General features: G+C 45.0%; 5 protein-coding genes across 5 annotated transcripts; 3 read left to right on the top strand and 2 right to left on the bottom strand.

The window, feature by feature from the left end:
- Window positions 1-126: 126 nt before the first annotated feature.
- Window positions 127-2483, top strand: LOC135436403 (RING finger protein 37). Its single transcript, XM_064693992.1, has 2 exons — window positions 127-1194; window positions 1272-2483. Exons 1-2 carry the CDS (start codon window positions 481-483, stop codon window positions 2037-2039), a joined length of 1482 nt encoding a protein of 493 aa, XP_064550062.1. The 5' UTR covers window positions 127-480; the 3' UTR covers window positions 2040-2483.
- Window positions 2484-2717: 234 nt separating this feature from the next.
- LOC135437291 (uncharacterized) lies at window positions 2718-3405 on the top strand. Its single transcript, XM_064695204.1, has one exon. The coding sequence runs from the start codon at window positions 2785-2787 to the stop codon at window positions 3310-3312; it is 528 nt and encodes a 175-aa protein (XP_064551274.1). The 5' UTR covers window positions 2718-2784; the 3' UTR covers window positions 3313-3405.
- Window positions 3336-4018, bottom strand: mRpS18C (mitochondrial ribosomal protein S18C). The gene is made up of 2 exons (XM_064695205.1): window positions 3878-4018; window positions 3336-3820 (listed from the first exon to the last, which is right to left on the bottom strand). Exons 1-2 carry the CDS (start codon window positions 3909-3911, stop codon window positions 3414-3416), a joined length of 441 nt encoding a protein of 146 aa, XP_064551275.1. The 5' UTR covers window positions 3912-4018; the 3' UTR covers window positions 3336-3413.
- Window positions 4019-4164: 146 nt separating this feature from the next.
- LOC135437087 (mucin-2-like) lies at window positions 4165-5712 on the bottom strand. Its single transcript, XM_064694925.1, has one exon. The coding sequence runs from the start codon at window positions 5710-5712 to the stop codon at window positions 4165-4167; it is 1548 nt and encodes a 515-aa protein (XP_064550995.1).
- Window positions 5713-6019: 307 nt separating this feature from the next.
- Window positions 6020-9905, top strand: LOC135437289 (116 kDa U5 small nuclear ribonucleoprotein component). The gene is made up of 7 exons (XM_064695201.1): window positions 6020-6164; window positions 6381-6495; window positions 6549-7220; window positions 7280-7371; window positions 7434-7625; window positions 7686-9188; window positions 9249-9905. Exons 2-7 carry the CDS (start codon window positions 6382-6384, stop codon window positions 9604-9606), a joined length of 2931 nt encoding a protein of 976 aa, XP_064551271.1. The 5' UTR covers window positions 6020-6164; window position 6381; the 3' UTR covers window positions 9607-9905.
- The last annotated feature ends 102 nt before the right edge of the window (window positions 9906-10007 follow it).

Here is a 10007-nt window from a genome sequence, read left to right on the forward strand (position 1 = left end):
ATGAAAGCCTTTGAAAATTCAATTAATAAAAATGCACTTTAATACCGCTGTGTACTAAAATACCACACTTGCCTCGGCATAGTATGACTATGTGCACATATGGCAACCCTAGCTGAGGCAGCTGGCATCATAATTCTAAACAGCTGAGTTATTAGCCATTAAAACACGAGAAGAAAAAGGGCAGGAAATATCTGCAAAAAGGCAAGGATTGTTGGAAAATTACCAGAAAAACGGACGAATCAATACAAAAGTCAATGTTTTTTTAAACGCTTCATTGCGCGTGTGTTGGAAATTTCGAACGTGCTTGAGAGGCGTGAGTAATTGTAAGCGACGATAGCAAACACAGGAGCCAGTGACGCCATTTTCTGTGCGAATTAGCAGAAAAAAAATCAGAGCAGGTGGGGCGAAACAGACGCAACGGCAACGCCGCGTGACCAATAGCAGAGCACAGAAGAGAACGGGAACACACACAGGCATTCAATGAGTAGTCTAATCAACTTTCTCAATCCGAAACTTAAGCCCTCTGTGGAATGCGACGCTGTCTGCGAGGATGGCTATACAGCTGCAAACCTCATAGCCGACGATGCGGAGCAGATGGAACGAGGCTTCATGTGCTTTCAAGTCTGCAAGCCGCCCGTTGAGATTGTCTTTGATTTTCCCAAAGCTATCGATCTGAAGGTGATTAAACTATGGCCCAGCTCTGGTGCATTGCGTTCCACTGGCTTCGAGGTACATGGCAAGTACGACGGCATTTGGGAGCGCGTTGCCTACGTGCGTGACCTTCCCAAGGGTATGGACTCTGTTACCTTTTGCTATCAAAGCGATTATAACTCGCGCAGCAGTGCCGCAGCCGCACAGCAGCAGAGCGAGAAAGTGTTCTTCTTCAAGACGGCCCATAAGATACTGGGCACAACAAACAGTGTGAAGATTGTGATTCGTGCCACCGAACGCTGTCCTCCGGTACTGCGCAAGATACAAATGTGGGGTCTACCCGCTCGCAGCCTGGATAAAGCTGATCGTGAGCTAATGAAAACCATATGGAGCGAGGTAAGCGATCCGTATGGACTCAGGGACCAAGCACAGCAACAGCAGGCAGGCCAGCGCTCGCCTTCGCGTCACATTCCCGAACTGCGCGAACAATCGATGCTGGAGATACCAGAAGAGTTTCTCGACTCTATCACCTGGGAGTTAATGGTAAGTAGCTTAAGCCTTTGCTAGTTCCCCTCCCTTTACGATTCCCCCCTCTTTCTTTTCCCCTCATTTTCATGTAGATATTTCCCACGGTATTGCCATCCGGCAAGGTTGTCGATCAATCAACTATAGATAAGCACTCGGAGGAGGAGGCCAAATGGGGTCGCCTGCCTTCCGATCCGTTCACGGGACTTGAATATACCTCACAACGTAAAGCAATACTAAACCTGGCGCTCAAGGCGCGCATTGAAAAGTTTCTAATGGAGCACTCGGAGCACTTTAAATCAGTGCCGCGTTTACTGGGCAGCTCGCGAATGCGTCGTCGCCACGCATCTCAGATTGCCAGCCACATGTGCCTGCCGGGCAGCATGGCAGTCGGCACCTATTCCTCATTAAGCAGCGTCTACAAGCACCAGCAGCAGCGCAAGACCAAGTCAACCGTCACTGCCACGGCCACATCGGCATTCTCAGGTTCCCTTTCGCCGACCTCGCCGCCAGCTGCTAAGCGGCCGCGACACAGCTACTCAACGTATACAGTTAGCGCTACTGTTACCGCTAGCAGCGCCAATCAAGCACCGACAACGTCAGCCGCGGCGGGAACAACGTCTTCCATTGACCAGGCACTGCAACAGGCTTTGCAAAAGATAACCCGCTTCACCCAAGTGAGCACGGCTCTGCAGCCACCCAGCTGCATTAACTGCCGCAGCGGTCAGTTTGCCTACGAGATACGCACTTGTCGTCATTTGGTCTGCCGCGAGTGCCTCGTCATGCTGTCGACGGCCCAGCAGTGCGTCTGCAAAGTCACTTTTCGCGGCGTTGACGTGGAGCGCTATCACAAGCTACCGTAGTCGTGCCTGCCCATACAAAATAGTCGTATTCTAGTGCTTCAATATACTTAGGTTTGTTTGTAAGAATTTTTGTTGCCAATCTTCAATCTTCGGATAGCAGTGGAGCGTCGTATATGGCGTCCTGTTTCTCTTCTCTTTTTTAATTTGTGTATTCTCATTTATGATTATTAAGTTCGTAAGCTCGTACACATAGTTCATAGAATAATTTCTAATCATATCAGCGTCGATTTTAGCAAGTGCTGAGATTTTTATTCGAAGCCAAATTACACTTGGAATGGTGGAATGAATTCTTATTCCCCAATTATCAGTATCAGGTCACATTTAGTCGGCAATGCGATTAAACTTACATATAGTACATGTATAATCATAGAGCAGATAAAGAGCGCATAATTTTTGTAGACTTTATACAACCCCCAATTGGAAGGACGAGATGAAGCGCGAAGTTTATATATTCATAACATAAATAAAATTAAAAAAAAAAGATTGTTTTTATTTGGTTATTGTAACAAATTGCAAAACTTTTAAATGGGAAAGTAGCTATTGTTTATTATCCAGGGCTTAAAACGCTGTCATACAAACCAGTAAAAGGGACATTGGAATTTCATCACGATATGCGTTCATTTATATATGTGTGTGTGTGTGTATATGCGTCAACTGCTTTATTATTTATTTGTCTGGCAACGCCTGCAGATTAAACAACTCTAAAAATTAGTGAGGCTTCATTAGACAAATTGAATGTTCTTGGATGGCTGAGACGCCTGATGTAACGCCACGGCCGAGGCGTCGCTTGGGATTAAGATTGCACAAAAGAGCTGACACTACGCCTGGCATACGTCTACAAAAATCTCAGAGGACAGCAACGCCGCTATCAGAAGATAAGAAAAATAAAAATTCTGCTGATGCTGTCGAAACTCCACGCGCATTGCCGGTGAAACTAAAGGCGAACTCGACAATATGCCGACGTCCTGGCTTAACACGAAAGCGCAAGGATCTGACTAAGAAAAGATTGGAGTTTGCCATTACTGACGCCATTGAGGTCGTGCCTAAAAAGCCCGACCAGAAGCCGTCGGAGGAAACTTCAAACTCACACCCTGACAATTGGAGACAACGTCAAATACTTGAACTTGAGGCAGACATAGAGACTTGGAAAAATGGTTTTGTTGCGGCTATGGATGATTTACAGGCGTTGGTTATGCCACGAGTTCCAAAGAAAACGCTGCTTACACAACTGGGTATACCTCTAGAAATGGTCAAGTACTTGGATGAAGACTGATAAACGTACAATACACAAATGTATTCTTACTGCTAATTGTAAGATGTATTTCGCTACGTTCAAAAACAAACGGCAAACCAAACAAAATGCAAATCATGTGTCTAATATTTATGTGGCCGCACAGGCTTCTCAGGATCGAATAGCTTGGGATCATGCAGGAAGTCCAAGTCCTTGTGGTATCCAGGCATCATTAGACAGTGCTGGGCGCGTAATATGGCCTTCTCGACATCCTCCTGTTTTTGCTTGCATAACCCGGTTATGTGGCGCCCGTAAATGCGACCCGTATAGGGTGACTGGAACTGTGACAGTAGCTTCACGTTCTTGTAGTGCGGTGTTATGTTGTGCTTACACAATATGCACACCTGACGATCCTTTTCATAGGGATTTGCTATGTCAATTGGTTCGTCAGGGTTTGGTGCCGTCGGCGTTTGTTCCTCATTTAAGGCAGCAGCATTGGCATACAAACGTGGGCGCATGTGTCGGGCTCCCGTCAATTTGGCCACAGTAACTAATGGGAAAACACTTGATTAATTTTTTTTTTCCAATTTATTTGTTTTTCAGTCACCATTTCTAGCAAGTATCCTCGTTAATTTAAACATTTTTAATATTTTTGGTTTGAGCTGCTGCTAGGGCTGGGTGCGAGAAAATGTTGCTTTTGTTCTTTTTGCGCTCTGCTGTATACCTCTGAAATGGAAGCCCTGGTAAACTCGATACAATCGTCTGGCAACGCTACGCAGCTGTTTGTGTTTTAAAGTACATTGTATTTTATTTTTAAATTTTATCCCTCTATAAAATAGCACATTCAAATAGTTTTGTTATCAAAAAAAGTTTTTATTTAGTTTCTGCATTTTACTACCATTCCATCTCGGGCATTACATCTGAAGAATATGTAAACTTTCGCGGCTTAGCCTGAATTATATCATCCACAAGAATGGCATTTCCAGAGGTAGTTTTGGCCATCGGCTCAGCTGTAGTTACCTCGACGTCTGCATCAGCTTCGGTGGTGCCTTCAAAAGCAATAGTGCTGGTCGGGATAAATGGTAATTCAGTTGTGGTATTCTCTAATAGTGTTGTTTGGGTTGTGGATATAGGTATTTGTGTGGTTGTATCTGCCGTTTCTGTTGTGGCTTCCAGCTCAGATGATGTCGTATCTGCCTCGTCTGTTCTAGTGTCCGGTTCCGATGATGTTCTTGGTGGTGATTGGGTTGTGGTTATAGGAAATTGGGTTGTCGCATCTGCCTCGTCTGTTGTAGTGTCCGGTTGCGATGATGTTGTTGGTGGTGATTGGGTTGTGGTTATAAGAAGTTGGGTTGTCGTATCTGCCTCGTCTGTTGTAGTGTCCGGATCTGATGATGTTGTTGGTGGACATTGGGTTGTGGTTATAGAAAGTTGGGTTATTTTATCTGCCTCGTCTGTTGTAGTGTCCGGTTGCGATGATGTGGTTGGTGGTGATTGGGTTGTGGTTATAAGAAGTTGGGTTGTCGTATCTGCCTCGTCTGTTGTAGTGTCCGGTTCCGACGAGGTTGTTGTAACTCCCAATTCCGTTGTGGTTTCTTGTTCGAAGGACGTTGTTGGCAGCACAAAGTTGATATTAGTGGTTTCTTCGGCGGATGATGGTGTTTCGACCGTGAATATAGGAGGTCGAGTTGTCGTATCTCCCACATCGGTTGTCGTCTCTGGCGGGGATGATGTTGAAACTGCATCAAAGCTGATTTCGGTGGTGACATCTATAGACGATGCAGGAGCTTCGCTTGTATAGCTTGTCTCGTTATACGTTTGGAAGGTCGAATCTCTCAGCTCGGTCGTTGTTTCGGGCTCAGGCGATGTTGTAGTGGTTGAAATGGCCTCATTAACCATTGAACCTGTTTCGATTGTAGAACTTAAATATTGCTGTTCGGTGCTCTCGACTATAGCATCGTAATATGAGGTAGTAGCTTCAATGCCTGGTGTTTTCCCAATTATAGACAGCAACAAGGTGGATGTTTCGGGCATCTCTGTGGTGCTCGTCAATGTTTCCGTTGTAGATTCAAATGTACTTGTTTCAACAATTCCTGTTTCACTAGTCTGTTCGATATGATCGCCTTCTGTGCTATTGTTCCACTTAGAATCATAGCTTGATGTTTGAGTTGGGATCTCCGGCAGTGCCGTGGTGCTGGTATGGATCGGTAATGATGCTAAAGGAGTTTCCACTGTAGCTGTGTTGTTTGAAGGCTTGTAAGGCACATATTTCTTCACATTATACGGTTTGTGAATGCTGGCGTAATACTTGGCCAATATAAACCAGTCTTCGCGACTGCCAATGTTGTTCGGCAAAGTAATTGAATTATCAGCAATTAAAACTTTACAGAAAATAATGGTGGTTGAATATAAAACAGACAACAAAACTAGCCACACATTCATTTTGATGTGCTTGTGTGTAAGTAACTCAGTTGACTATTTACCCCAACAAACTGTTGCAAAAATGAAATCTTTAGTTACCTACCTGAGCTATCCGGAAAAATTATTTTGTTACCTGTCTTAATTGCTGCTAAGGGATGGCCAAGGTAATTATGATGCAGACGGCTGCAAAAATATGACAGAAAAATGGCCATTTAAATATTGGTTTCGCGCCAGGGATACCTCACATGCACATTGAGTGAAGTTGGCAATACTACAAATTGCCGACTATCGTTTGCTTTGGTCACACTGTTGCCGGTCAGCTGTGTGATTAGTTTCAAAGAAGAAGAGTGGCGTGCATCGTATTCCGCGTTTTCTTGTTGAACATATTTGTAATTTGATAATTAACAAGTATTAAGTATTGTAAATTGAAGAAAAACGAAATAAGCGACAAAAACTACAGCTTTATAGTCAAGGTAAGTTATTGTTTCGTCTAGTTGAGCTGTTTTGGCTATGCCGGTTGTACCACGAAAACGTTTAGCGATTGGGGACATACATATACATTAGGGTGACCCATGTTTCTATTAAAAAAAAAAATTTCGTTATTAAGGATATATATGAGAGAAGAATGAGCTTCGCGCGCTTATAAAATAGTTCTTTCTCGCCAATATGTGTGTTTGTATATATTGCAGAATGGATTCCGATTTGTATGATGAGTTTGGCAACTATATAGGGCCCGATTTGGACAGCGATGAGGATGATGACCAGAGCATTTACGGTCAGCCCGATGTGCACGATGATCAAGATGTAAGTTCTTCAATTTTTAAACTTTTCCAATGCTAATATGTTACTTTGTGCAGGAGGATGCCATGGATGAGGACGAAGCGGAGCCACAGGATGACGAAGACAAAGAAGTGACGGCTGTTGTGCTGCATGAGGACAAACGATATTATCCATCGGCCGTTGAGGTGTATGGGCCGGATGTGGAGACAATTGTGCAGGAGGAGGATGCACAACCACTGGATAAGCCGCTTATTGAGCCCGTGAAAAAGCTGAAGTTTCAGATCAAAGAACAAGATCTGCCCGAAACTACCTATGATATGGAATTCATGGCTGATCTGATGGACACTCCGCCATTGATTCGAAATGTGGCGCTAATTGGTCACTTGCACCACGGCAAGACCACATTTGTGGATTGCCTAATTCGTCAAACGCATCCTCAGTTTGAGAATATGGAGGAGCGATCACTGCGGTACACAGATACGCTCTTCACAGAGCAGGAGCGGGGTTGCAGCATTAAAGCCACTCCGGTTACGCTTGTTCTGCAGGATGTCAAGCAAAAGAGCTACTTGCTAAACATATTCGACACGCCCGGTCACGTTAATTTCTCAGATGAGGCAACCGCCGCCATGCGCATGAGTGACGGCGTGGTGCTATTTATTGATGCATCCGAGGGAGTGATGTTAAACACCGAACGCCTGCTTAAGCATGCTGTGCAGGAGAGACTGGCCATCACTGTGTGCATCAACAAGGTGCGTATTATGCTTGATCTATGAAAGTATTAAGTACTAACATTATATTCTTATTTCAGATCGATCGCTTAATCTTGGAGCTTAAATTGCCGCCACAGGACGCGTACTTTAAACTTAAGCACATTGTCGAGGAAGTCAACAGCTTGTTGAGGTTTGTGGGCAAATTCATTTCTATAAAGAATCTTTTTAAATCCTACTCTATATCTATTGCAGCACCTATGGCAACGCCGATGATAATCTGATGGTGTCCCCCGTGCTGGGTAACGTTTGCTTTGCAAGCTCCTTGTATGGGTTTTGCTTCACCTTAAAGTCCTTTGCAAAACTCTATGCAGACACGTATGAGGGCGTCAACTACAATGAGTTTGCTAAGCGCCTCTGGGGTGATATGTATTTCCATAGCAAGTCGTAAGTATGGATTATAAAGCTTCCAAAATGTTCCTATATGAACTCTTTATATTATAACAGGCGCAAATTCACTAAGAAACCACCGCATAGCTCCGCTCAGCGCAGTTTTGTGGAGTTCATACTGGAGCCTATGTATAAATTGATTGCTCAAGTTGTGGGGGATGTAGACACCACGTTGGCCGACACCTTGTCGGAGCTGCATGTGCGAGTATCCAAAGATGAGATGAAGTCGAATATACGTCCATTGCTACGCGTGGTGTGCAATCGTTTTATGGGTGATTGCAGCGGTTTTGTAGATATGTGCGTGGAGCACATTAAGTCACCGCTGGAGAATGCCAAGCGTAAAGTGGATCACATTTACACGGGCCCCAAGGAGGGCGATATTTACCGTGACATGATTACGTGCAATCAATACGGCACGCTGATGGTGCACAGCTCTAAGATGTACCCTAACGACGACTGCACCTTCTTTCAGGTGCTGGCACGAATTGTGTCCGGCACACTGCATGCCGGTCAGGAGGTGCGTGTGCTAGGTGAGAACTACACACTGCAGGACGAGGAAGATTCGCGCATTCTCCAAGTGGGCCGACTCTGGGTCTATGAGGCTCGCTACAAAGTTGAATTGAATCGTGTGCCCTCAGGCAATTGGGTGCTCATCGAGGGCATTGATCAGTGCATTGTGAAAACATCCAGCATCGTGGACATTAATGTGCCCGAGGATCTCTATATATTCCGGCCGCTCAAGTTTAACACTCAAAGCATTATTAAGATTGCTGTGGAGCCGGTGAATCCTTCAGAACTGCCCAAAATGTTGGACGGTCTGCGTAAGGTGAACAAATCTTATCCTCTGCTTTCCACCCGCGTCGAGGAGTCGGGTGAGCACGTTATCCTAGGCACGGGCGAGCTCTACCTAGACTGTGTCATGCACGATCTACGCAAAATGTACTCGGAGATTGATATCAAGGTGGCCGATCCAGTGGTGGCATTTTGTGAGACCGTTGTGGAGACCAGTTCATTGAAGTGTTTCGCAGAGACGCCAAACAAAAAGAATAAGATTACCATGATATCCGAGCCGCTGGAGAAGGGGCTGGCAGAGGACATCGAGAACGAGACTGTCTGCATCAATTGGAATAAGAAGCGCATTGGCGAGTTCTTTCAAGTTAACTATGATTGGGACTTGCTGGCCGCACGTTCAATTTGGGCGTTCGGTCCGGATAGTACTGGACCTAACATCCTGGTGGATGATACTTTGCCCTCAGAGGTGGATAAAAATCTACTGACTGCAGTTAAGGATTCGATAGTGCAAGGTTTTCAGTGGGGAACGCGCGAGGGACCGCTTTGCGAGGAGCCCATACGTAATGTCAAGTTCAAAATTCTAGATGCGGTCATAGCCAATGAGGCACTGCATCGTGGTGGCGGCCAAATCATTCCCACAGCACGTCGTGTCGCCTACTCGGCTTTCCTCATGGCCACGCCCCGTCTGATGGAGCCATATCTGTTTGTCGAGGTGCAGGCACCCGCGGATTGTGTATCTGCCGTATACACTGTCCTCGCACGGCGCAGGTAAATTATCGAAATTATGACTTCTTTCTTGATGTGAACTCATTTTCTATGTGTTTGCAGAGGTCACGTTACGCAGGATGCGCCCGTTTCGGGCTCGCCCATTTATACAATCAAAGCCTTTATACCCGCAATTGATTCGTTTGGGTTTGAGACAGATCTGCGGACTCACACCCAAGGTCAGGCATTCTGCCTGTCTGTATTCCACCATTGGCAAATCGTACCAGGCGATCCTTTGGACAAGAGCATTATCATACGGCCGCTGGAGCCACAGCAAGCCTCTCACTTGGCCCGTGAGTTTATGATCAAGACACGTCGGCGCAAGGGTCTCTCCGAGGACGTGTCTATAAACAAGTTCTTCGACGATCCCATGTTGTTGGAGCTGGCACGACAGGATGTTCTGCTCAACTATCCATTATAGTGTTAGTCTAACGACCCAATAAAAGTGGACAAAGTTTTAAAACGGAAATGTCATTAGTGGAATGTACGGTCAAGGATAGTATAAAAAAATATACGAAATAAGAAATACCAACAGGAAGGGACAGAATGTATGCGTGTGGATGAAATGATCCCTGCTGAATACCACGAATGATCCTTACCAATTTATCCTATAAGCATGTAATTTTAGACCTATTGCATAGAAGCTATATCTATGACTTTTAAAATAGTTGAGAACAGGTCAAAATGTTATCGAAATATTAAAAGCAAAGTAAAAGTCCAGATAGATTTTTAGACAGCAATTAAATATTTCAGGGGGCCTTCTTAATGTACAAAACCGTCCGCATTAAAAAAATGCTCTTGTCCGAAGTAAAAGCAGGGTTA

The sequence above is a fragment of the Drosophila montana genome, unplaced genomic scaffold (assembly GCF_035044405.1).
Source record: "Drosophila montana isolate Dmon_TW-CO22-7 unplaced genomic scaffold, ASM3504440v1 contig_3733_1, whole genome shotgun sequence".
Lineage (NCBI taxonomy): Eukaryota > Metazoa > Arthropoda > Insecta > Diptera > Drosophilidae > Drosophila > Drosophila montana.